The sequence below is a fragment of the Balaenoptera ricei genome, chromosome 1, assembly GCF_028023285.1.
Source record: "Balaenoptera ricei isolate mBalRic1 chromosome 1, mBalRic1.hap2, whole genome shotgun sequence".
Lineage (NCBI taxonomy): Eukaryota > Metazoa > Chordata > Mammalia > Artiodactyla > Balaenopteridae > Balaenoptera > Balaenoptera ricei.
In genome coordinates this window covers 58,287,586-58,314,455 of record NC_082639.1, presented here as the reverse complement: position 1 = coordinate 58,314,455, position 26,870 = coordinate 58,287,586, and the positions used below count along the sequence as shown (strand labels likewise).

General features: G+C 38.0%; 1 protein-coding gene and 1 long non-coding RNA gene across 8 annotated transcripts in view; one reads left to right on the top strand and one right to left on the bottom strand.

Moving 5' to 3' along the window:
* Window positions 1–10,957, bottom strand: part of LOC132366760 (uncharacterized) — a 182,657-nt gene extending 171,700 nt beyond the window's left edge. For 3 of the 4 annotated variants that reach the window (XR_009503503.1, XR_009503505.1, XR_009503506.1), the window contains exon 1: window positions 10,503–10,957. This is a non-coding gene — a long non-coding RNA (uncharacterized LOC132366760). Of the gene's footprint in view, window positions 1–10,002; window positions 10,042–10,502 lie in introns of all 4 variants that reach the window. The other variant, XR_009503504.1, reaches the window with a different exon arrangement.
* Window positions 10,958–11,139: 182 nt separating this feature from the next.
* On the top strand, window positions 11,140–26,419 carry SERBP1 (SERPINE1 mRNA binding protein 1). 4 transcript variants are annotated; one of them, XM_059924328.1, is made up of 8 exons: window positions 11,140–11,566; window positions 15,374–15,524; window positions 16,021–16,161; window positions 16,274–16,363; window positions 16,959–17,078; window positions 19,570–19,747; window positions 23,118–23,291; window positions 25,201–26,419. In XM_059924328.1, exons 1-8 carry the CDS (start codon window positions 11,254–11,256, stop codon window positions 25,255–25,257), a joined length of 1,224 nt encoding a protein of 407 aa, XP_059780311.1. In that variant the 5' UTR covers window positions 11,140–11,253; the 3' UTR covers window positions 25,258–26,419. The 4 variants fall into 4 exon arrangements, with proteins under 4 accessions (XP_059780311.1, XP_059780306.1, XP_059780298.1 ...); XM_059924323.1 differs by having other exon boundaries at window positions 11,142–11,566; window positions 16,292–16,363; window positions 17,004–17,078; XM_059924315.1 differs by having other exon boundaries at window positions 11,142–11,566; window positions 16,292–16,363.
* The last annotated feature ends 451 nt before the right edge of the window (window positions 26,420–26,870 follow it).

Below are 26,870 nucleotides of genomic sequence, written 5' to 3'. Positions count from 1 at the left end.
CAATTCCACCACCTATTAGGTAGGGAAAACTGAGAGCTTCAGTTTCTTTATTTATAAAGTAGGACTAATGATATTCCCTTAGGGGCTATTGTGATGATGAAGTAGGATAATGTATTAGCTGCACAAATAGTTACTGTTATTAATAAGTATATCACTTGTCTTTGGTTTAGGTTATTATCTTTTAGGTTCCCTTTGCCAAACTCATGGTTGAGTTATTAGACCTACCTAGATCCTCTGGGGTGACTTACTGGTGTAGAAATAATGAAAACACCCTAAGAGTAGCATCGTCCTGCAGCCTCTGTATTAGAAGTTGCTGGTTTCGGGCTTCCCTGGTGGCGCAGTGGTTAAGAATATGCCTGCCAATGCAAGGGACACAGGTTCGAGCCCTGGCCCGGGAAGATCCTACGTGCCGCGGAGGAACTAAGCCCATGGGTCACAACTACTGAGCCTGAGCTCTAGAGCCCGTGAGCCACAACTACTGAGCCCACGTGCCACAACTACTTAAGCCTGCGCGCCTAGAGCCCATGCTCTGCAACAAGAGAAGCCACGACAATGAGAAGCCCGCACATTGCAACGAAGAGTAGCCCCCGCTCACCGCAACTAGAGAAAGCCCGCACACAGCAATGAAGACCCAACACAGCCAAAAATAAATAAATACAATTAATTAATTAATTAATTAATTAAAAAAAAGAAGTTGCTGGTTTCTACCTTTCAATGTTGAGGGCTGACGTTTTGTCAACTACTACTTGTAGTAGTGGGTAATTAACATTTACTGAGCAGGGTACTTAAATGTGTTAGGGGCTTTTGATTTAATTCTCACTCAATCCTCTGAGATGAGTACTGTTTTATTTCTGATATCATAGATGAAGAAATAGTAGGTTGGTGAGAATAAGCAATTTGTGCAAAATCATCCGTGAGATAAACAGTGGCCCAGGATCCAAACAGAGATCTCTCTAGCCCCAGGGCCTGTGTTTCACCATTGTGTTATATGGCCTCCCAGACAGATTAAAGCATTCACATATTTGAATCCTTTTCGTGTGACCTGAGATCTCAGGCTCTTTTTAGCAACTGATTTGGGAGCTTAAGACCCTAATATTTTACTGTCAAGTCTGGTTGTGAGACCTTGTTGGAGTTCCTAAAACCATCCAATTTTTAGGCTGTTGGTATAAATTTCCCTCGAGGATTATCTTGTGGTAGGCCAATCCCTCGTGCTTGTGGCTGGGTAGCTTTCAGCAAGGCCTCTCATCTGACATTTGGCATTTTTCCTGGCAGGCAGCCAAGGGGACTGAGTATTTCTCTGTTTTCTTTTACTTTCATTCTTAACCATTTCCTCTCAAAATAAACAAAAAAGAACTTGGGGATTTTACTAGTGGAAATGCATCTTAAAAAGCTGTTTGTGAGGGAAATTTTGTAGCTAGAGGGGAAAGGGGGGAAAAGGAGATTGAGGGAATGGAGGAAACAGAGCCCTTAAAATTAACAGAATTCAGAATTCCCTTGAGCTAGAAAGGTTCCATCTAACTTTAAAAGTTGTTTAAATTCCTCAAAAGAGAGGTATTCTGTAAGTATAAATATATGGTCAGGCACCTCTTAATGAGCTATGGAGAATCTCTAAGGTGATTATTTATTTGTGCTGTGTCCCCAACATTTCCCTTTAGCAAATGTTTACAATGACCTTCTCTTTCCTAACATTTAATTCCCAAACTTGATAAAAAGTAGAATTGGCTTAAGTTTGGATGCTTTCTCTTCCCTCTTCTACTCATTTAGAAAGGTGTTAGCAGCTATTCATAAACCACTGAAATGATTATTTGGCTTTAGTGAACCTCCCCAAGAAAAAACTTTTTCCTCCTTTTTTTTTTTTTAGCGCTTAACTACATGCCTTGCTTTGTTTTAAGTGTTTTACAAGTATTAACTCATTGAATCCTCACAATCCTAAGAGATCTCTAACAATTACATCCCTATTTAACAGATAAGAAACCTGAGGCTTAGAGAGGTTAAGAACCAGGCCCCAGGTCAGTGGGGTGATGGTTTGATGGGAGGGCCTTTTTTCACACAGTCCCAGGATCAAGACCAGCCTCTGCCACCTCCCAGCATGACTGGCCAACTCACAATTGCTTATACTGCCTGTAATACGCTTGAAGCTCTCACAGTATTTCAACCAATCCCAGTGAAATCTGACATTATTCCCATGAGAAATTAAGTGCATTCCAGTTCCTAATGGACTTTCTATCTTCCCTCCTTAAATTGGCTAACAACTCCTTTTGCTCCTGTAGAGGTTGGAAAGGATTCTATTTATTCATTCCTTCACTTGACAGACACTCACACACAGGCAGTATGGCACAGCGTCAGAGTGCGGACATTGGAACCAGACTACTTTGTCTGAATTGTGGCTTTGCCATTTACTTGCTCAAGGTCACACAGCTTGTCAGTGAATCTTTCTGTGCCTCAGATCTCTTACGTAAAATGGGTTAATGATTACACTGACCTCACACAATTATTATGAATTTAAAATGAGTTAATCTATATTAAATACTAAGTACTGTGCATGGCACAAGTAAATGCTCAATAAGCACAAAGTATCATCGAACAGCTACTTAGGAAATAGAAGTATGCCAGGCACTGCAAATAAAAGCACTTGAAATCTAGTGAGAAATATAGGGCACATTCTGTCAATAGATCCACTCATGTGCTAAGCACCAGGCATTGGGGGCATAACAGCTAAACAAAACACCCCCACCGCAAATATTTACAAACTACTAGAAGAGGTAAATAGACAAATAATGACAGTGCAATGTAATAAGTACTGCAAATAGAGTAGACATGAGTTATATTAGAGCATAAGAGGGGATAGGGGTGCATGACATTTGAAGGTCGGAGGAGGCTTCTTACAGGAAGTGAACTGAAGGTAAGACCTGATGGATGAGAAGGAATTTGCCACATATTACTAGAACAGGATGTGAATTGTAAGGCGTATAAAGAGCATGGAGCACATGCATGGGATAGAGTGAGTAGTTTTACCTGGCTTAAGGAATAGGGTGCATGGGGCGGGAGGCAAGAAGAAGGTGAGGAGGCTGGAAAGAAGATACCACCAGATTATTAAAGGCCTTCAGGGCTTTGCTGAGGACTTTGGACTTTATCCTGTAAGTAACAGGGAGCCATGAAAAGCTGTCAAGTCTCGGAGTAATATGATCAGATAATCCAGATCTGATGAGATTTGAAGTCAGGGCCACAGTGATATTCCTAGAGAGATAGGAAGGCCTGCATTGCAGTGCTGGCCATGGGGATGGAGAAGAAGAGATATTTGGGAGATAATATGAAGAACTGTTAGAGTGTGATGACTGATTAGAACAGAATGGAAGGGCAGAATATCCTACATTGCCCTCAAAAGTAATATCCTTCTAGCTATGATGCATACTTAGTTGGAAAAGTTTGAGGAGTACAGGTGGCATAATGGAAAGAACATGAATTTTTGGAGCTGGATGCAACTGAATTCAAATCTAGTCTCTACCATCTGTTGGTTTCATGTTTAATGTAGATAACAATCCTACCTCAAAGTTTGTTATATAATAACATAAGCATGTAAAACACCTAGTACAGTGCCGGGCACATAGTACGCATGATCATTGTATTCTGGGATTATAAAATAAGACACAATCAGAGGTTCATGCCAGACAGCAGTGGTCCTTAGTCTTTTGAATGTCTTAGCTATTCATTAAAAAACAAAAAACTTTACTGAGATACCATCACATACCATCAATTCACCCATTTAAAGTTTACAATTTAATGTTTTCTAGTATATTCAGAGTGGTACAACCATCACCACAAGCTAATTTTAGAACTTTTTTTTTTTTTTTGGCCACACCGAGTATCCTGTGGGATCTCAGCTGTATGACCAGGGATTGAACTTGGGCCATGGCAGTGAAAGAGCTGAATCCTAACCACTAGACCACCAGGGAACTCCCAAATTTTTGAACATTTCAATCACCCCTAAGAGAAACTCCACACCCATTAGCAGTCACTGCCCATTCGTCCCCAAGCCCCTCCATGGGGGTAGGCTGCCACTACGAATCTGCTTTCTGTTTCTACAGATTTGCTCTTAAATCCTTCAAAAGATCTGATGAAAGCAAGGTCTATTCTGGGAATATGCAAAATTTTGTATGCAATTTCTAGGAAGGCAGAGGCCCCAGCTTAAATTTAAAAGGAATACCCTTAACAAACTCAAACCCAATCTCTACAAAGTTGGCACTAGAGGAAGAAACTCCCTGTGGTGATAGTGGGCAGCAAGGCCTTGTAGCCCTCACTCCTGTGTCTCTGCCTAACCTGAGATCTCTGCACACACACAATTTACTCCAAAATTTCTACACATAATCTCCACATGTGAATGTCAGCCACAAGGATCCATCTCCTTTATCCTCACCATTTGTTTATTCTGGGAGCAGCAGAAACCTAAGAGATTCCAGTCAGCAATCAAGAATAGTGTCTCTGAAGACTGGTTTATGCTATTGTGATAATGGCTCCTATTCATTCAGTCCTTATTATGTCTGAGCATTGCACTTATAATTAACTCTTCTGATTTTTCAATTTTACGGATACCACCTGCACATGTACTATTTCGGTTTTTTGGTAGCTCCTGGTAAATAATATGATATCACCATGAAGAAACCTTCTGCCAACAATCTTTGTTTGGTACTGTTACCTCTAACCTTCTTCACAGAAGCCAAGAACAGTCAGAGTATGGAGAGGGAACTTTTAGTGAAAAAAAGCAATGTTTGAGCTCCTATTGGATCAGTAAGAATGCCCTTGTGCTCTCAATGCCTAAAGTATCAGGTTAAAACTTCAAGAATGTGTTGACCTGGCTTCTTTCAGAATAACAAATGAGAATTTTGATTACAGAATATTTTTTAAAGATTTATTATTTATTTATTTATTTTTGGCTGCATCAGGTCTTAGTTGCGGCACGCGGGATCTTCGCTGAGGCATGCAAGATCTTTCGTTGTGGCACGGGCTTCTCTCTAGTTGTGGCATGTGGGTTTTCTCTTCTCTAGTTGTAGCACCCTGGCTCCAGGGCATGTGGGCTCTGTAGTTGTGGCACGTGGGCTCTGTAGTTTGTGGCATGCAGCCTCTCTAGTTGAGGCGCGTGAGCTCAGTAGTTATGGCACGTGGGCTTAGTTGCCCCATGGCATGTGGGATCTTAGTTCCCTGACCAGGGATGGAACCCACGTCCCCTGAAATGTAAGGTGGATTCTTTACCACTGGACCACCAGGGAAGTCCCCAGAATATTTTATATTGTAAGCTTTATTACCATGTTAGTTTCTTCTTCTTTTTTTAAATTTATTTATTTTATTTTTTTTTATTTTTGGCTGCGTTGGGTCTTTGTTGCTGCATGCATGTTTTCTCTAGTTGCGGCAAGCAGGGGCTACTCTTCGTTGCGGTGTGCAGGCTTCTCATTGTGGCTGCTTCTCTTGTTGCAGAGAACGGGCTCTAGGCGTGCGGGCTCAGTAGTTGTGGCTCGCGGGCTCTAGAGCTCAGGCTCAGTAGTTGTGGCGCATGGGCTTCGTTGCTCCGCGGCATGTGGGATCTTCCCGGACCAGGGTTCAAACCCGTGTCCCCTGCATTGGCAGGCGGATTCTTAACCACTGCGCCACCAGGGAAGCCCAAGGGATTCTTCTTGGCAGAGAAAATTAGAAGCAATTTGAAAGCACATACAGACTAAATTACCTTTGTATTCACTGTAAGATCTGTCTTCCAATTCACCACTCCAACCTCATGCTCATCTGGCTACACACTCAGAGATTGTTGGTTTTGCTTTTATTTTTTGTCTTGGAATCCACAAGCTCCTTCCTACTTCACGTTCTCTTGCTTGCTGTTTCCTCAGCTTTTTCTTAAAGTCTTTGCAAGGCTGGTTTCTTCTCATTGTTCAGGCCTTAGCTCAGAGGGCTTTCTAACCATACAATCCAAAACAGTTGTCCCTTCCTCACATTATGCTCTCATAGTATGTACCACTCTCTGAAAATGATGTCAGTGACATATTTATTTACTTGTTTATTCTTTGCTTCTTTCCATCAGCATGTAAACTCCACGAAGACCAGGGCCTTGCCTGTTTTGTTCACCACAGAAACCTTAGGACTCAGAGCAGTGCTTGACACACAGGTGGATGTTCAATAAATAGTTGTTGAATTAAATGTTTATTATCAAAATGAATAAATAGTATTAAGTGTGAAATATATTTTCTGTTTTCAAAGGGGTTTATACAGATGCATTTGGAACTTCACTGGATGTATTTAAACCTAAAAACTTGTTATTTATTGTAATGTTCAAAATAAAATGTTTTTAAAATAGTAAGATGAAAAATAACGACCTTTTTTTCCCTTCTAAAATTTTTCTTTGGGTTTGACATATTCAAAATTAATTTAAATTAAAAGGAAGGGGAATACATCGAACAAAAAAATTAGTTTTAAACGGATTATAGGCCTAAATGTAAGAGCCAATACTATTTTAAAAATCTATAAAACTTTTAGAAGAAAACACAGGAGTAAATCTTTGTGATTTTGGGTTAGGCAAAGGCTTGTTAGATATGACAACAAAAGCACAAGTGACCAAAGAAAAACAGATAAATTGGACTTCATCACAAAAGACCACATCAAATTAAAAAGGTTTTATGCTGCAAAGGATACCACCAAGAAAGTGAAAAGTCAGCCCACAGAATTGGGACAAAATATGTAAGTCATATAACTGATAAGGCCCTTGATCTAGAATATATGAAGAATTCTTATAACTCAATAATTAAAAAATAAATATACTAGTTAGAAAATAGCAAAGATCTAAATAGACATTCTCCAAAGAAGATATACAAGTGGCCAATAAGCATGTTAAAGATGCTCAACATCATTAGCCATTAGGGAAATACAAATCAAAACTACAATGAGATACCACTTCACACCCACTAGGATGGCTATAATCAAAAGACAAACACACAGGATATGGAGAATTTGGAACCCTCATAATTGTTAGTGGGATTGTAAAATGGTGTACACTCTTTGGAAAACAGTCTGGCTCCTAAAAATGTTAAACAGAGTTACCATATGACCTAGCAATTCCATTCCTAGATATATATCCAAAAGAAATGAAAGCATATGTCCATACAAGTTCTGCAAACAAATATTCATAACAGCATTATTCATAATAGCCAAAAAGCAGAAGTAACCCAGATGTCTATCAACCGGTGAATGTATAAAATGCAGTCCATCTATACAATGGAATATTATTTATTCACAAAAAGGAATGAAGTACTGATACATGCAACAACGTGGATGAAGTTAGAAAATATTATGCTCAGTGAAAAGAAGCCAGTCACAAAAGACCACATGAATCCATTTCTATGAAATGTCCAGAATAAGCAAATCTATGAGACAGAAAGTAGATTAGTGGTTGCCCAGGGCTGGGGGTGGAGGGGATGGGGGAGTGACAGTTAATGAGTATGGGTTTCTTTTGGGGGTGATAAAAATGTTCTAAAATTAGATAATGGTAATAGCTGCACAACTCTGTGAATATCCTAAAAACTTTTGAATAGTACTCTTTAGATGGGTGAATTCTATGGTGTGTGAATTATGTTTCAATAAAGCTGTGCTGTTTTTTTTTTTTTAAGAGTACAATGTAGGGGAAAAAAGGAAGGGAAGCTTAAAATCAAGAGTATCAACCTTCAAAGAAAGTTTGAGGTGACAAAATAGAGAGTGTAATATTTCTATTTTTAGCTTTGATATCCTAACTTTAGCAAGAGCCCAGACTTGCAATATTATATTTAGCATTCCATACTCAGACGTGGCGGATTTGCCCTTTTCTTCATAAGAGCCACCTTTATTGCTTTTGTTTTAAAAATGTATTATATAGAGTACACTGAAAATCAGATTCTCTTATTTACATTTATATGATACCTGTATCCAGTGTCCCCAAAGTGTTATAATAGAATGATAGTTTTCTTTTGCTACAGGTGGTAGCCATGCAAGACTTTGTTCTCTCTATCATGCCACTCACAGGTATAACAGGCTGTGAGATCAGACTGTCTGGACTCTTCTACGCAATGTGAATTTGGGAGAGGCACTTAACCACAGTTTCCCCATGTGTAAAAGGGGAGTAGAGTAATATTATTTACTCCATAATGCTGTTCTGAGAATTAAAGGAAATGACTCATGCAAGGTATTCAGCACAGTGTCAAGTGCATAGCAAATGCTCAAACTGTAGTCCTTGTTAGTAATTATTATTATAATATAGCAACAGTTAGTAACAGAGGCTTGAGATTATTTAGAAATGGGTAAAAAACAAGTTGTAATGTGGTTGATAACTGACTATTAGCATCCTAAAAACAAGTGAGGGCCGGAAGGAGGTATAATATTCCATTTCTCAGTTGCATTAACATTAGGCAACTATATTGGATATTTAATCAAGGTATTTGGATAGTTTTCAGCATTTACTGCTAGAAAACTCTAGAGAGCTTGCTATAGATAAGGCTGTGAAGTTGCACAAGTATTTTTCAGAGAACAATATGTGATTCAAGCATCGCTACAGAGAGCTGATATTTTAGGCTACATTTCTAATCAGTGATATCTTATACTTTGTCACCTTACAACTCCTGCCATTCATTTGAATAACAGTCTGCAAGAAGTCTCCTTTTCCTTCTCTCTAGAGGTTTATTTGGCCAATATTTTTTCTATTGAGAGTAGCAGGAACTTTTAAATACTTTTAAAGACTATTTTAACTTCTCAGAAGAAAGGAAACATTTGCAAAAATAATTACATATAAAATAAAATTGATTGTGAGATGTAAAAGAATTAGCATTTGGAGCTTTATTTGTATACTTTAAAAATGGGCTTTAAAACGTTCCTGGATTAACCAAAATTCCAGAAGAGACAAAAGGGAGAGAAGGAAGTTGAAAGTGCTTACAAATTTTTCCCATTTTCCCCAAACGTTTATTCATATTTTTATGTTCTATTAATAGATAAAGCCCCTGAGGAGCATGACTGAAACTCAAAAATTCATAGCCATACAATTTCCCTACGTGTAGCATATCTTTAAGTATTCTTGTTGTAAGAATGCTTGGTGGTCATAAAGATCTGTCTGAGGAAATCAGAGACCTGTACATAGGATGAAAAACAACTAAGGACAGGCCTGCCCCACCCCCCGGACTGTGGTAGGAGTGGGTAAGTTACTTAGTCCCTTTGTGCTTCATTTTCCTCCCTTTGAAAAGGCAATAATAATACCCTTCTCATAGAGTTGGCTTGAGGCTTAAATGAGATCACACATGTAAAGTACACCAAGTACCTAATAAAATATCAGGTTTGAGCTCCTGACATTGCTGTGGCAGTGGTCACAAAGGGGTAAGAGGAGGAGGTGTAGCAGATGTCTCAAAGATGCAGATATTAACAGCCCTTGGTAAAGAGAAAGAGTTTGTTAAAGCAGGGAGATCTTCCAAATGGCACTTGAGCTATTTTCAAAGGGGCATGAAGAGTACAGTCAAACACTCCTTGTCCTTTGTCTTGGTAGGAGCCAGAGCTCGTGGAAGGAGGTGGGGTCCCTGTGTGAGATGGGAGTGTGTGTGGCAGGGACTGAGGCGACAGAGAAATAGGTGACTTTGAGAAATGGGGGCTGGACTTAGAAATAAGAAAACCACTAGGCTTGCTGCCACATGCCTGTAACACGACTCTTTGATTTTCCCTGTTAAGGAATTGATTTAAATTCTGCTCAGACATCGATAAGATTACATTTGGCCATGTGACATACCCTGCCTGACATGCAACAATATTTAAATCTCATTAAATACTGTAAATTAACTTATATTGACTGACTTCTATCAGAAGTCAGAGTCTGGATTAAAGAGTTGATGTCAAGAGTCTCAGAGTGGAGTCAGAAGACTGGGTTAACTCCTGGCACTAGCACTTACAGAGATGTGAATGTGGTAAGTCATTTCACCTCTGAAATGGTTTCATCTGTGAAATGGGACAACCACTTACCTAACAAGTTGTTGTCGACATTAAGGTTATTCATAGCACCTGGAACATAGAGATGCATTTTTTTTTTCTATAGCTTGTGTTAACGGAAAAAGGTTTTAAAATTATGATAACACATTTACACTTACAGCGTTACCAAATATGCCTGAATACGCATTGACACTCTATTAATGGACTTTAATATTCTCAACTAATATCAATGCTTTTAGTAATGACAGTTAATTTGCTGATATTATTTTCCTCCCCTCACTGCACCTCTCAGCACCCCACACATTCAGATGCTCTAAAACGTTATTTCTTGAGCACTTTTTACTGACACCCAATCCTTGGCTTGCCGGACACTAAAGGACAATTGGATTGACTCTAGAAAGTGTTTCTACAAACAGTGCCTTTTCGAGGCTTGCCCAGCGTCTGGCTAGTGTTGCAGTGTCAGGAGTTTACTTCAATTAAAGCACTAGTGGCAACACGGCATTCCTCACACAAGAAAAGAGCGCAACACTCACATACGATAGTTCAACTTGTCTTTTGGGTTGATTCTGCTGCTCGAGTTCAGTTCCCGCGAGAGGAAGCGTATTCCGCCTCACATTAAACAGAAGAGCCTCAATTCATTATTGGAGCTGCAGGAGGGCGACTCCAGCAACTGATCAGCTAGGGACTTGACACAGAGCGGGTCCTGCGCTCGTGAGGCAAGTGCGGCACCTCAGCAACCCGCCAGCCCTGGAAGTTTGTGAGTCTCCACTTGTAAGACTGGTAGTCACCTTGACCTCCCGGACAGGTGGAGAAAGTTAGCCCTGGGCCGGAGGCGGGACGTAAAACCGAAGGCTCAGAACTTTCCCGAGCAAAACACGCCGTCACGTTTTCCTGTTTTCAGCGCAGCTCGAGACCCGGAGAATTTAAGGGTGGCGAGAGCAGGTGGCAGGACTCCGCCCACCACCGCTCTTCTCCTCCCTCAGCTTGCTGCTCCACTCCCTCGGTGAGGTCCCGCCTCTGAGGCGCGCGCGAAGAGTTGTCGCGCCGTGTGTTCTGGGAATTGTAGTCCTAACGCTGGGAGCCGCCTCGGGAGAGGCGACTGCGGCCTACACACCCCATGGTGCCGCGCGGCGCTGGCCGCTCCCGGATGTGTGCCTGGCGCCGGAAGAGAAGACGGCCCCCCTCTCTCGGCCCGGCCATCTTGTGGGAAGAGCTGAAGCAGGCGCTCTTGGCTCGGCGCGGCCCGCTGCAATCCGTAGAGGAACGCGCCGCCGAGCCACCATCATGCCTGGGCACTTACAGGAAGGCTTCGGCTGTGTGGTCACCAACCGATTCGACCAGTTATTTGACGACGAATCGGACCCCTTCGAGGTGTTGAAGGCAGCAGAGAACAAGAAAAAAGAAGCCGGCGGGGGCGGCGTTGGGGGCCCTGGGGCCAAGAGCGCAGCTCAGGCCGCAGCCCAGACAAACTCCAACGCGGCGGGCAAACAGCTGCGTAAAGAGTCCCAGAAAGAGCGCAAGAACCCGCTGCCCCCCAACGTCGGCGTGGTTGACAAGAAGGAGGAGACGCAGCCGCCCGTGGCGCTTAAGAAAGAAGGTAAAGCTGTGTTGGAAGGTGGGGGAGACCCGGGATGGAGGGAATGAACGAGGGTACTGGTGGCTACCACTGGCTTCTGAGGCTCCGAGGGTCCGCGGGGGACTTGGTCGCCGATTTCCCCGCGTTTCCCCCGCCTGACAAAAGCCAGGTTCTGCGAAGGTGCTGGGAGCGTGGTAGCCCCAAGTTCAAACCGCCACCTGCAAGGATCCTGGAGCCACCCCTTCCCGCCTCAGGTTCTGAGCGGAGGAGCGTGGTCGGGATCCTGGGAGGCTGTTGTCTTCCCGCCGGATTCCTTGGCGGGCGAGCGCATGGGCCGAGGTTCGGGGAAGGGAGCTCCTTCTCGGAGCGTTATGTTGTTAACGGGATGGTGGGGCCTCCGCGGCTTCTTCCTGCTCAGAGCTCTCTCTCAGTCCGCCGCTCTGAGGTGCGGTTGTGTCTTTTAGGTTCCTGCCCTGCCGTCTTGTCCCAGGGTGGCGTGGGGTACCCCCGAGAAAGGCTGGGGGTCGGAGTTTCCACCTACGCCCCCCCCCCCTACGTTCGAGCCTATCGGATGTTGTGGAGTAAGGTGCCCTTTTACGTGCTCCCTGTGCTTTATCGTTACCCCCTCGCCCGCACAACTATTGCAAACTTAATAACTTGCTGGAGTGCGTCAAGCTGTTGGGAGGGAGAGAAATTTGGCCACCTTGGATTGAGCAGAAGCGGGAATTCTGAATGAAGATTGGTGATGGCAGGAAATCCTGAAGCTTGTCCTCGGGTCACGATCTTTTTCCCCGGCCGGACCCCCCGCATGCAGTGTTTCATGTGGCGTGGCCTGGCCTGGGCCTCGTGGTGCAAAGAGTGTCGAGGCTGTCACAGCGTTAGCCGCCGCAGAGCCTTTTGGAGTGCAGCTTTTTCTCCCCATGTGCGTGAAGCATGGTCAGGATTTCATTGGCGGGTAGTAGTTGCTTCCAGGTCACTGTAAACTTCGCAGGATTGTCTTGAACTTGGTTTTTGCACTCTCACTCGTTACTGGTTTGTCTTTTGTGATGGATGAAAAAACAAAACAGTGGGGGATTAGAAAAAGTGTACACGATCCGTAGTAAGTAGGTGTAGGATTTAAGCTTTGAAGCTTAAAGGTTTCCTTTATGTGTTGAAAATTGAAATTTTGCCACGTGCTTCCGAAAGGAGTTCTCATTAGCTTTAGTCGAATTTGATAACATTCAACTATTTTAAATTAAAAAAATCAAAACAATTGTGTTAGGTTTTGGTTTAGAACTTTTAGAAAATACAGAGAGAGGTTTGTGAGGCTTGGGGTGAAGAACCTAGCTGGTAAATAAAACAGTTGCATTAAAATTACAGGTTGGGGAGGGAAGCACAAGTTGGAGTATTAGAAAGCATGTATATACATCGTTTAGGCTAAATATTCATTCAGCTAAGTTTTATAGCAATCTGTAGCACAATAATAAATCTAATTTCTATGTTAAGGAACACTGGCTTGTGTATTATTTAAACTGCTCAAGTTTACCTCCTGCATCACACTAATCCAAAGAAAGTACATGAAAAAATGGAATCTGAAGTGTGTTCACCCATTTTGAATGTTCGAAACATAAAGCATGGTTTAAACCCCTCATATGTTTTGATCATAAAGCCCATTTTTGAAATAAGCTCTTACCGGGAACTTAGTATTTTAAATTACAAAGTTAAAAATTTATTTCATAAATTTATAGCCAGGACCGAGTTCAACATTCAGTAGTCTTTCCTTGGGAAAACTTCCATTATTAGCTATCAACATTTTCCTTAGGTCAGCATTTCAGAGCACACTTAACCTTAAATTGCATACAACACAAGCTTATAAAAATATTGAATGAAAAAAAATCGTTTTGAGGCCTTACTACTTAGTCAGTTCTGGGCATTGGGGAAGGATAGACCTGTAAACAAAGTCCCTGCCTCTTGTAGTGGGATGGATTGTTAACCTGATCATGTGTTCCTAGCCTGTGAATAGAGGTCCTGGCACAATCCTAGACGTGCCTTAGATGTGTGTTTGATGTTTATATTCTTCGAATTTTGTAGTTTGTCTTTTGCCCATTTGAGGAACTTGAGAATTGACACCACCTACTCATTTGTTTTTTTAATGTTAGAAGCCTGGAATCTAGTGAAAATCAAGAGACACTTGCATTTTTAAATGTCAGTCATTGGGTGGATTTATTTGTAAGTGTTTTAGATTCTGTAAGCCTGATACTGGATATTGGGGTGGGGAAGCAAGCCATTGTTCATTTGGGTGTGTGGCTTGGATAGTATAAGGACTGGTTCCATAGCTCCACCCTAATACACTACCTCTGATGAAATTTTTTTTAAATGCCTTGGTGTAAGATCTAAGATTTCTGGTCTGTCCTGAGAGTATGTGGAACGGACCTTAAAATTTCACTGAAGAGTTTGACATTTACCGTTTGACTTTGGCTACAAGCAGCTGAACAATTGGGGGCATCCTGGTGGTGGTACACTTTCTTAGAAAGAACCAGAGTGAACCAACTTAATTTCTTGTGAAAACAATTCCTCAGGTGCTTTTTGACTTTGTCAGAAATTGTGGTTTGGGAATTAGAGCATACCTAAAATATTAGTCATGAATTTAACTATCAATCTACTTACTATCTTTAAGGCTACCAGTAACGCATATTGGTTGCCTTTTTGGCCTCTGACATTAACAGGAAAAAAGTAATGAATGAAGGGGGAAATCAGTAAATGCTTCAGCCATCACTTAGTGTCACAAGTTTCTATTTCTGTGTCTTGCTTAAAAGGGGTCCTTTTGTGTATGTGGTTTTTAAAGATTCTTTGGAAACGAAGATACTTGCAAAGGCAAACCAAAAAAATCTCCATAATAATAAAATAAGTGGACTATTTCCTGTTGGTTGCATAACAGTATGTTTTAAAAGTTAGGTGTGGTATGTATGTATATGTATACATATATATGTATGTAGACTGCAACAGGAGAGGAAGATGGTACCTTTTTCCTGTTAAATAGCTATTTTCAACTATAGAGAAAATTTTTTAAAATTTATTTTTTATTGAAGTATAGTTGATTTACAATGTTGTGTCAACTTCTGCTGTACAGTGAAGTGATTCATCGATTATACATATATACATTCTTTTTTCTAATATATTCTTTTCCATTATGGTTTATCACAGGATAGTGAATATATCAGTAGTTCCCCGTGTTCTACAGTAAGACCTTGTTATCCATCAAAGATGTAATCTTAAGTGCCGTTTGTTTTCCTTTCAGTTTTGTAATTTTATAGAATCATCAGTCTTTTTACTCTGTTGTTCTTTTTTTCCCCCTCCAGATTATATAAAATAAAATAATGTCTTCACTGGGGTTTTTTGAGGGTCCTTACCTGGTGATTGTGTTGGTTTGCTTGGTTATTATTTATGAATGGCTAATGGTGTTATTTTTGGTATCTGTAAAACCAAAATGTATCATTTGCTTAAAATTTCTTTAAATTTAGAATTTTAAATTAAGAGACTGGCATCTTGAAAAGTGAGAGAAATAATGGCTACCCAAATGACTTCCAGGTCAGTTATAGAGAATGCTTTGGGGGAAAAAATTATTTGGCAAACTGAATGGAAGTTTGAAACAAGTTTATTTAAATAGGAATTTTTCTGAAGTACTTTGTTACACTTTAGAGATGCCCAGCGTTAGCCTTTTTCAGTGGGAAGTGCTAGTTAGTGGACTTAGAGAGTAGTTTGTTTTTTTTTTCTTTTAACAGTCTAGGCCTAAATTTTTTGTGTTGCAAAAAATAATTTGCTTACGTGGGTTTTTTAAAATCATTTTAGGAATAAGACGCGTTGGAAGAAGACCTGATCAACAGCTTCAGGGTGAAGGGAAGATAATTGATAGGAGACCAGAAAGGCGACCACCTCGTGAAAGACGATTTGAAAAGCCACTTGAAGAAAAGGGTGAAGGAGGAGAATTTTCAGTTGATAGGCAAGATTGTTTCTTAATCTCTTCATGTTTTGTCAGTTTACAGAGTCACATCTTAACACAGATAAATTGAGCGTAATTGCCAGGAAACAGTGTGGCTAGTTAATTTTATCAGTTTTTCTAGCGAAACATATAAGTGTGTGTTGTTATTCTTAGGACATTTTGGTAACAGTTTTCAGTATTCAAACTTAGATTTCTTGTAATGAAACACTTCAGTTATGAAGGTTACATGTGTTTATTTTAATTTTTATGTATATTGGTGAATAGCAGTTTTACTCGATTATAATGTGAAATGAGTAACAATGAAGAAGTATATGCATTAGTAGTAAAGTTTTAGAGAATGTCAAAGTAATTTTCTTATGTTGGGGAGTTTCTTAGTTTTGATTTCCTTTGGGATATGAGCCAGTAAATATGTTCCTGCATTTTTGAGCCTTTGAATTTCCCTTCTTCCTTTTACCAGAAACCTTAGAAGTATATAATATTTTTTTATTTGTTATAGACCGATTATTGACCGGCCTATCCGAGGCCGTGGTGGTCTTGGAAGAGGTCGAGGAGGTCGTGGACGAGGAATGGGCCGGGGAGATGGCTTTGATTCTCGTGGCAAACGTGAATTTGATAGGCATAGTGGAAGCGATAGATCGTAAGTCTTATATTGGTTTTTATTATACTTTTATATTTGAAGCTACTTCTTTAATAAAACAAAATTTGAATTTCTAGAACTAAAGAGTATTATGTTAACTCAGTTTTGTTAGTTCTTTTTCACATTACAGTGGCCTGAAGCATGAGGACAAGCGTGGAGGTAGCGGATCTCACAACTGGGGAACTGTCAAAGATGAATTAACGTTGGTATTCTGTTTTTTTTAAATAAATACTTCTAATAAAATTGATCTTATACCTTACTAGAGGTTTGCCCATTAAACTTTTACTTGTCCCTGGGACACGGATGGATGCTCTTATCTCAGAGCTACTTCCTTATAAGATAATGAATGCTTTTTTGGATATGTTTGGGTTATAATGTATCAAATGACCAGTTTTTCTACGTTTCAAAAATATGTGGTATTAATTTTTCTTTTCATATGGATACATAGCTTTTATTGAAATCCTATTTTGAGGTTATTTGGGCATTATGTTATTGTATGTTTCTTATTTACTAGTTCTCATTCTAGTTATTGACCCCTTTGGTGATGACAAAAATTTGAAAAGCCAGTAAGGCTTTATTTTAGAACTAACTGCTGTCATACTACTTTTTGAGTAATGTACTTGAGCTATAACTTGGATCAGTATACATTTTTAAATTATTTTCTCTTAGTGGTCTACTGGGGAGTAAATTTAGTAGGAAAAGACATTGGGAATGTGAGAATTTTAAAATATTTCTGTGAAGACTTTCAGCTACATGTAAATGGACCTAGATGCCTTTTTTTTTCTTTCTTTCCTTAGAGAGTCCCCCAAATACATTCAGAAACCAATATCTTATAATTGCAGTGACTTGGAGCAATCAAATGTGACTGAGGAAACACCTGAAGGTGAAGAACATCCAGTTGCGGACACTGAAAATAAGTAAGCGATTTGTGTGTACGGTAGCAGTAATGCTCGAGTGTTGAAATGTTTGGGGTTTAACAAGAAAACAACCTATAGGCTTAATGCTGTTATTTATTTGCTTTTTAACAGGAGAGACTTTATTGTACTCCATTCCCTCAAACAGTATTTAGAGGAGTGCTTTACAAATGTATATGTTAGTCTCTAAAGGTTTGACAAATAGAAATGGTTATTTCTATTTGAAGTTACCATTGTTATCTTAAAAAGATACGAAAGATATGTATTTCAGTAAATCCTGTTAACCCTAAGCACAAAAATAGCCGTTTTAACCTGAGAAATATTTGGAACTCATAGTTCAAAGTACTTTGGACTCTATGTAACTGTACAGATTTTATTCTAATACAGTTTAAAACGAGAAAACATGACCATTTTAAAATTAGTTCCTCCATCTCCTTGAAGTTTTTTTTTTCCATCAACATAGAATTTGGAACATAGCATTATTGGCTTGTTTTAAAATGTGTGAGGAGAGCAAGCACCAGAATATGTTATCAGTTCACTAGAAGACAGTTTTGAAATTTTTTGTTCAAGGGTGTGGGAGAGTTTTAAAGACTCAAGTTATGCTAGTAGAAATAATTTAATGCCTTCCTCTGGTTTCCATCAATACAAGCAGAAGTTATATGCTAGGCATTTCTTTCAGTATGTGGTTTAAAGTCTTGCATTACAGATTATTTAGGTCAGTAATTCTTAACCAGGGCATATTCAAATCATTTAGGGAGGCAATGCTTTTCTAAACTTTTCTTTTTCTCCAGAAAGAATTGTTCTTACAGTGAACCATTATTAATGATTGGAAAATCATATTTTGTGGATTTGTTTGAATAAGGAATAATAATGAATTTACTGTTGGAGAGAGTAGATAAAAATACATGGTGTTAAGTGATGTGTTGAACTTGGTAATATAAATTCATTTATACGAAACTATGGAGTCTTAATTTTGTGTGGTAAACAATGAAATTGTGATAGGTGAGATAGATGAACCTTATGTAACATTAAGTACTTTACAAAGCTCAACATAAATGTTGTTCCCTTAATGAAGAGTTCATGTTTAACTCACTTTAAGAGTAATCTGACAAGATTATAACTGTTTACCAGAAGGAAAGGATGTTATTGATAGGGTATTGGAAGCAAATCCTTAGCTCAGTTCCCAGGACTAAAATTGGGGGTATTGGGTCTAAAGACCATGATGATGACATTAGAGCAGCCTCTAGTCTTACTCCAGAATAGGGGAGAGTCTGAACATAGTATTATGTCTTGCATGTGCAGGTGTAAATTTAAGAAACACAGCTTTGGCTGAATTTGATTAGCTCCCTTATGTATAGTTCTAGAGCTTCTGTTTTGTCTCATTTGATATCCTTATAACAACCCTTGAAGGTAGTTGTCATGGTTTCATGATATGATAAAGGTATGCTGAGTTCTTTTCTTGGCTGTGTTACAGCTTAGGCATAGCTAGGACCTTTTTTCAGTCTTTAGTTTTCTGATCTGTAAACTGACAGGGTTGGACTTTACAATCTAGATCTCATCAATTCAGTGTAAGCTTGGTCTGGGAAGTTTTAAGATGGGATTTGTCAAACAGTAGAGAGTAGCACAGACAGGAGATATTTGAGCAAGGCTAACTGAATCACCTGCTATCTTTGGAAAGAAGCAGTGCTCCCAAAATAGCAAACAACTTGTTTGGTGACAATTGGAAATTGAGATTAAATAGTGGATTCCTAGACCTATGCTTTGTTTCTGTAAAAAGGGAAAGGGATAATATGTAATAGTTATAGCCTGAGAATTATATTTAGAAATAACTAATTTGGTGTTAAGCGTTGAAACCAGTATTTTGTAGAAAGTTCCATCACTAGTGAAACTGTAGTCTCCTTTTCATATACCGATTGGTTTGAAAGTTGGAGTATATAAAGTTAGGATTTTTAGAAATTAAAGATTTGCCTTAAGTGTTAAATAAAGGATAGGGGAACAGTTCTTTTATATTCTAGAATATGAAACTTGGTTGCTTATGGATGTCCTAGATGATTACCTTCATATATGTTATAAATTATGTATTGTGGAAAATTATGGAAATTAAAAAATGTGTTTTAGGAGAAGTTAGGTCAACGATTTTAATCACATAGTGTAAGTTTTAAAAACAGTAGTATGGTTTTAAAAAATGTGTTCTAGGTTTGATATAGCCAATTCAAGATTGTGTTACTGATAGATGATCATTTAAGAGTTTATGAAGATGAATTGTATGTTCCTTAGTTATCCACGCTTTCACTAATTCAACAAACATTGGATTCCTGGTCTCTGCCAAGTCACATGTTAGCCACTGGGTTACAAAGAAAACTGTGATTCTCCTGTCCTTGGGTAATCTAGAAGACTACCAACCAGCCAAGATTAACTTCCTTACTTACAATTGTAAGTTATATGATTTTATAAGCCCCCTTACCACGTGTAAAACTTAAACGTTTTCACACAGGGAGAATGAAGTTGAAGAAGTAAAGGAAGAAGGCCCAAAAGAAATGACTTTGGATGAGTGGAAGGCTATTCAAAATAAGGACCGGGCAAAAGTAGAATTTAATATCCGAAAACCAAATGAAGGTGCTGATGGGCAGTGGAAGAAGGGATTTGTTCTTCATAAGTCAAAGAGTGAAGAGGTAAAATGAAGTTTTGTCGTGTTTGAAAACGTTCAGATGTCTTGAATTGCATTTACAATTTTTGTGTTAAAATTTCACGTGGGTAATCTGTTTATAAAAAAGAAAAGTTTTACATAGGATTATTTGAGGCAGATAAATTGCCCCAAGAGGAAAATAAACTGCGTTATCATATAGTCTAAGAAATTATTCTTTCAAATTTGTGTAATATTTTTTAAAATCTTACCTAACTGGGAGTCATTAAGACTTGTATTAGGTTAGGCGGTTGGCATTTTTATGTGGGAAACTGTCTGCGTATGCCATATATAATATCCAGGAATCTTTAGTAAATGGTATTATCCTTCTTTACTGAGGAGTGATGTCTTGTAAAGACCAGAGAATTAATTTATGAGTTTCCTTTCCTTAGGAAACAAGGAAACTAATGAAAATATTTGAGAAAAACGTGTGTGACTTTTGGTTTGGTAGCTTCTATTTAAGCCTTGGGGCACATTCTTAGAGGAAAATCCCACTGCTGTATCCTTTTAGGGTTTGTGTAAGTATGAGATTTTAGTCACAAAGTTAAATTGAAATGTTACGAAGGCAACCTGTAATAAAAAGATTCAAAAAAATCCACATTTTAAATTTCTAAACAAGAAAATAGCTGTGAAACAAACTTGGAAATATTTTTAAATAAAATAGAGGTTTGGAGATGATTTTTTAAACATTAACTTCATGAAGGTAGTATAAATGAGGATATTATCTTAAGTGTCAGTTTCTGTAGGGAAGAAAAAACATCTTCATTAGAATGCTTTTGGTTATTTTTTTGTAGTTCTTGCAGACAAAGTTGTTTTGTGTATCTGTGTAAAACAGAATTCTTTATTTAAAGAACCATGAAAGTTCACTTTGGGGAGATTGTTCATTTGAACTAATTATTAAACTGTTTAGGTTAATGTGAAAGAGATTTACTTTGGCACCTTTGAGACAATTATTCATGACCTTTTTGGGGTCCCGACGGAACTTTTCTCCAGAATAGGACACATAGATATAAAATGTTTTGATATATTGTATCATTATTATCATTAATACCCTGAAGCCTTTTCATGCATTTTTTAGACATCAGGTTAGGTGTCACAGCTTTAAGTATTATTTTATATTGAGCTTTTAAGAAATAACTATTACACAAGGTGATGTATATAATTAGAAATTTTAGAAAATTATAAAATGTGAAATTAGTGATGAATAACCTTGAAATCAGGACATTTTCATTATCAAGCCACTTTTATATGTTTGGACCCTTATAGTTATGCTGCCTTTGTGATGTGTGTACATGAAATCCAGCCTTACTGGCATATGGCCTCATCATTTGAATACAGATTGACCCCAACTTAGAACTTTTTGGTTTTTTGATTTTAAAATGGTGTGAAAACAATACACATATAGTAGAAACCATACTTCAGGTTTTGAATTTTGATCTCCCAGGCTGAATATGCAGTACTCGCTACTCTTTTGTGATGCTGGGCAGCGGCAGCGAGCTGCAGTTCCCAGTCAGCCTCCTGATCATGAGGGTAAACAACTGATAGACTAAAAACCATTCTGTTTTTCACTTTCAATACTGCATTTAATAAATTATGTGAGATATTTAACAGTTTATTATAAAATAGGCTTTGTGGTTTTGTGTTAGATGATTTTGCTCAACTGTAGGCTAATGTAAATGTCCTGAGCACATTTAAGGTAGGGTAGGCCAAGCCATGATGTTTGGTAAGTTAGGTGTATTAAATGTATTTTGGACTTAAAGATATTCAGGCTTTATCAGGATGCAACACCATTGTAATTTGAGGAAGATCGGTATGATAGGTCTTCAAGTTTGTTGTATACAATGCTTTAAGTACTCTTTCTCTTTTACTTACCTTCATCTTCACAGCAAATATGAAGTAGTTAGGGAAAGAAAGAAACTGAGAAATGGAGAACTGAATTATTGACAGCTGAGACCAGAGCTCTTATTTCCTCATTGTCATACAGTGCTCTAGAAAAAAAAACTTTGGAAATTTATCCTACTAGTTAACTTGAAGGTTGGGGATGTAACCTGAACATCCAGACTTCCTCTTTATTATTATAGTAAAACCTTCAAGATGTTTTCAGTAGTATATCAACTTAAGTTTTTTTGCTTCTGTGCTCTGGAAATCTATAAATGCTTTTAATTGATAAATTGATATCATTGCTTTGCAATAGCTAACGTTTAAAATCAGAGACTTAGTATATCTCATTGACTTTAATTTGCTAGTGATTTTGTGGGTTTGCATTTGTGTTTTATGCTCCTTTATAATTAATATTTTAAAAAGAATCTTCTATTGCCTTTAAATTTAACCTAAAGGAAGACATAAAGTGATGACATTTAATTTGGATATTCGATGATTAAAGGAATGAAAATCTGTGTACAAATACAAATTTTATTTGTACTTTAAAAGGTAATTATTAACAGTTGTAATATTATAAGCCATTTAGAAAGAGTGAAATATCCCTTCAGAAAAGAGGATTATACATGTATTTAGAAAAATTAAAACATACTTCAAATTAGTATAAGAAGTTTCTAACTAGAAGATTAAAACCCATTCACCCCAAGGATACAAAAGAGATCAGACATAAAGCAGTGTAAAATTCTCTGGCCTTTTTTTGCAGAGTCCATTATGTAGCTTAGGATCTGGGTTTCACAAATATGACTTCATTTTTAAGAAGGTTCCTGTGGTAAATTTAAGGCATGGTTTTATTTGTGCACAGCTTTTCAAGGTTCCTTTCTTACGTAATGTTGTGTTTCACTTGAATTTGTAGTTCTCCAATTTATATGGAAGAACACATAGTTAAATATGAACAGAAAAGCATTTTGAGAAGTTTATATATAATTTCTTTCCCAAGTCATAGTTGGAAGAGTATAGAGCAAAAGTTCTCTTTAAAACTTATATATTCAGTAATATCTCTAATAGAAATATATACCATCTATCCAAGTCTTCCTCAGAGGTTCACATTGGAATGCTAATCTGCAGGGCATATTTTAAATGTACTTATTCATACTTCACTGCTAAAGATGATGATTCAATAGGTTTGAGATGGGGCCCAGCCACTTGAATAGTTGTGATTATATCTCTAATCAAGACTTGCTAATATCATCTATAATTTAAAGTTAAGGGAATATGAAATAGAGAAATGTGAAAGGAGTTATTCCTCCTAGATTACTGTAGCTGATCCCAAAGCTTACTTATTACCTGTAGAGGTGTTACTATATTTTTTCACACAAAGTGCAGGTTGGATTTTTGGTCTTTTTAGGAGAAAACTCATTATTTAGAAGTGTGCAACATTACTTTCCTATTAATCACCCAGTGGCTTTCACTTAAATTTTTAGGCTCATGCTGAAGACTCGGTTATGGATCACCATTTCCGGAAGCCAGCAAATGATATAACATCTCAGCTGGAGATCAATTTTGGAGACCTTGGCCGCCCAGGACGTGGTGGCAGGGGAGGACGAGGTGGCCGTGGGCGTGGTGGACGTCCAAACCGTGGCATCAGGACTGACAAGGTAATTTTAAGGCTTCTTTTACCCTTTTAAGTAATTCGAGGACCTCTTTCCACAAATCACTGCCCTAGGTCCTTTTGGGGACATAAGTCGAAGAAGAAAAGGTTGACATGCATGCCTTTAAGAAACTGCATTTTAGGTTATATATTTTTTATATATATATAAATTTATTTATTTATTTTTGGCTGTGTTGGGTCTTCGTTTCTGTGCGAGGGCTTTCTCTAGTTGCGGTGAGCGGGGGCCACTCTTCATCGCGGTGCACGGGCCTCTCACTGTCGTGGCCTCTCTTGTTGCGGAGCACAGGCTCCAGACGCTCAGGCTCAGTAGTTGTGGCTACGGGCCCAGCTGCTCCGCGGCATGTGGGATCTTCCAGACCAGGGTTCGAACCCGTGTCCCCTGCATTGGCAGGCAGATTCTCAACCACTGCGCCACAAGGGAAGCCCTAGGTTATATTTCTTGTTTAAAGCACTTACATGACTGAATAGTGCTGCCAGTAGTTAAGTTTACCATCCTTCATCGAGTACTTATCTGGTGCCACTCATGGTACTGTGCTAAAAAAACAAACAAACAAAAACCCCACCATTTTACAGAAGATGAAATTCAGGTGAAGGGAACCAAGGTAATTCTTGGCCTTTGGTAAGGTCTGCCTGAAATGCCAAATACTTACTTTGCCTTGACAAATCTTCACTGCTTTTTAGAGCTCAGCTTAATAAAACCTTTGTGTCCTTTGTATAATTTTGTGGCATTGACTGATTGTTTTTTGTTCATGAGAGCTGTTCTGTAAGTTGGGATTCATTTGTGTCCTATTTTCTGTAATCTCCATTGCCTTGCACTAAGTGTGACAAAAAACAAATTCTTCTGAAATATTTTGATAGAAGCCCTAGTAATTGGTAGGTTTGAAATGATCTGTCAGATGCCAAAGTCCATGGTTTTAATGACTAGATATTACTAAAGTATTAGAGATAACTTGGGTTAGTTTATTGTCTCTTATGGTCTACCAAGGAAACCATAATGTCCTCCTGAATTCTCAACACCTGATAGGCAAATTGGGGGACCCATCTGCTTGATTGATTGAGTTTGCCAATGTTTGATTATAGTAGTAACTTAATATCCTAGATTTTATGGTCACCCATAACAATGTAGTGATATTTTGTTTTTATTTCTTTCTCTGTGACATGGGTTCTTTTTTAAAGGCATTGTGTATATGGATCTTTTCAATACTTTTTTGTTTTGTAAAAATTTGTATTTTGACTGTAAATAGCCAAGAATGTGCTGCTTAAATAACTGTAATTGGTTTCTTAGCCTGCTTTCACATTGATGCCATTCTTATTTAGCAAGTGGGGAAAATAAAAGGATACTGAACAACAAAGTAAGAATCCATATACATACCTTGTGTGACTCTACTTGTGTGATTTATTAGAGAAATAACCCGTGCTGTTACTAGGGAGTTTTCTGAGATCTTGATAGAAATTCAGGACAAGGCTCATTGCAAATATTTGTAGTCCTATTATTATTATTTTTTTTTAATTGGCGTATAGTTGGTTTACAGTGTTGTGTTTCTGGTGTACAGCAAAGTGAATCAGTTATACATATACATATATCCACTCATTTTTAGATTCTTTTCCCATATAGGTCATTACAGAGTATTGAGTAGAGTTTCCTGTGCTATACAGTAGGTCCTTATTAGTTATCTATTTTATATATAGTAGTGTATATATGTCAATCCCAATCTCTCCCCCACTGTAGTCCTATTCTGATCCATAATTTTGCCTTTCAGAAGTAAAAGCTTTGACATATTTTACTTATTGTAATAAAACTAAGTTTTTTTTAGAATTCTGTGTCTAAATGTAGACACTGGAAATATATTAATAAGATTTGAAAATCTTTAATTTTGCTTCTGTTTCTTTTTCAGTCAAGTGCTTCTGCTCCTGATGTGGATGACCCAGAGGCATTCCCAGCTCTGGCTTAACTGGATGCCATAAGACAACCCTGGTTCCTTGTGGACCCTCCTCTTTGAGGCTTGCATGCTTAAGGATCCCAAACGACTAAGAAATTTAAAAAAAAAAAAAAAAAAAAAAAGACTGTCATTCATACCATTCACACCTAAAGACTGAATTTTATCTGTTTTGAAAATGAACTTCTCCTGCTACACAGAAGTAACAATATGGTAGTCAGTTTTGTATTTAGGAAATGTATTGGTAGCGGGGATGTTTTCATAATTTTCAGAGATTATGCATTCTTCATGAATACTTTTGTATTGCTGCTTGCAAATATGCATTTCCAAACTTGAAATATAGGTGTGAACAGTGTGTACCAGTTTAAAGCTTTCACTTCATTTGTGTTTTTTAATTAAGGATTTAGATGTTCCCCCTATTACAAACTGGTTTTAAATATTGGACATAATAGCAGTTTTAATACCTGCTTTGCATTTTCACACATGGTCAACTGGGACATGTAAACTTTGATTGTCAAATTTTATGCTGTGTGGAATACTAACTACTTTATGTATTTTAACTTAGTTTTAATATTTTCATTTCTGGGGATAAGGTCTTTTTTCACTTCTCATGATAGCTGTTATATATGCTAAATCTTTATATACAGAAATATCAGTACTTGAACAAATTCAAAGCACATTGATTTATTAACCCTTGCTCCTGCATGGTTCATTAGGTTCAATTTATAATTGATTCACAATTTCAATTACATTTACTTTTAAAATATGTCACTTTCCCGTTTTAAAAACCAATCTAGACACCTTACTGGTGAAAGTTGTTTAAGCTACTTATTGTTGATAGACATATACTGTCAAGTGAAGTAGTTTTATGGGTGTTGGGTTTTTCCTCCTCCAATAGGGTGGGTGGAACAAGTTAATTTGGCTAATGCGTAATATTTAAACTGCTCTGTAAAGTAAGTGGCTGCTCAGTATGATTTGTATGTGTGAAAGGTCCCAAATCAAAATTGTACATCCATAATCAACCCTTCAACCCTTGTTCTAAAGAAACCAAAGGGCACTGGTTAGTATGGTAAGGGGGGGTATGTTAATTTTTGGAATTTGGAAAGCAGACAGCTTTACTTTATAAGGTTGGAACAGCAGCACCATCCATGAAATACAAACCAAAAATTTTACTGTTTCTGAATTTCCTATATTGCTATTCATTTTGGTCTTAAGTTGATAGATTCCACAGAAGGTGATAAGTATCTTTTACCTCTTCTTCCGTTAGAAAATTAGGTTAATAATGGATTTCTTGATCGAGAGCATCACCACTGACTAAAACATACATGGAGAGAATAATCAATAAACAGGCTTTCTAGGATCTTTTTTTTTTAAGTGTTCCGCAACATTTATTGATAAACAGGAAAGGGGTTTTATTTACAGTTTTGAAGATCTTTTTGTCACTATTATTAGTAATTTTCTATCTATGTATGGTAATGTCCAATTTTTAAAATACTTTATGATTTAAGACTTTAAATCATAAAATGTCTGTTTAGCTGATTAGTTCTCCCCTATACTTCTAAATGAGAAATTGTACAGTACAAGAGTTGTTCATTGGGATTAGATTTATTAACCTAGTTACCTACTAG

Excerpts from the sequence above, each read along its gene's own strand:
- SERBP1 (XM_059924328.1), top strand. The coding sequence starts at position 11,254 with ATGCCTGGGCACTTACAGGAAGGCTTCGGCTGTGTGGTCACCAACCGA. Across the intron at positions 11,567-15,373 it reads CGTGGCGCTTAAGAAAGAAG|GAATAAGACGCGTTGGAAGA; the intron begins GTAAAGCTGTGT and ends AAATCATTTTAG. Across the intron at positions 16,162-16,273 it reads CATAGTGGAAGCGATAGATC|TTCTTTTTCACATTACAGTG; the intron begins GTAAGTCTTATA and ends CAGTTTTGTTAG.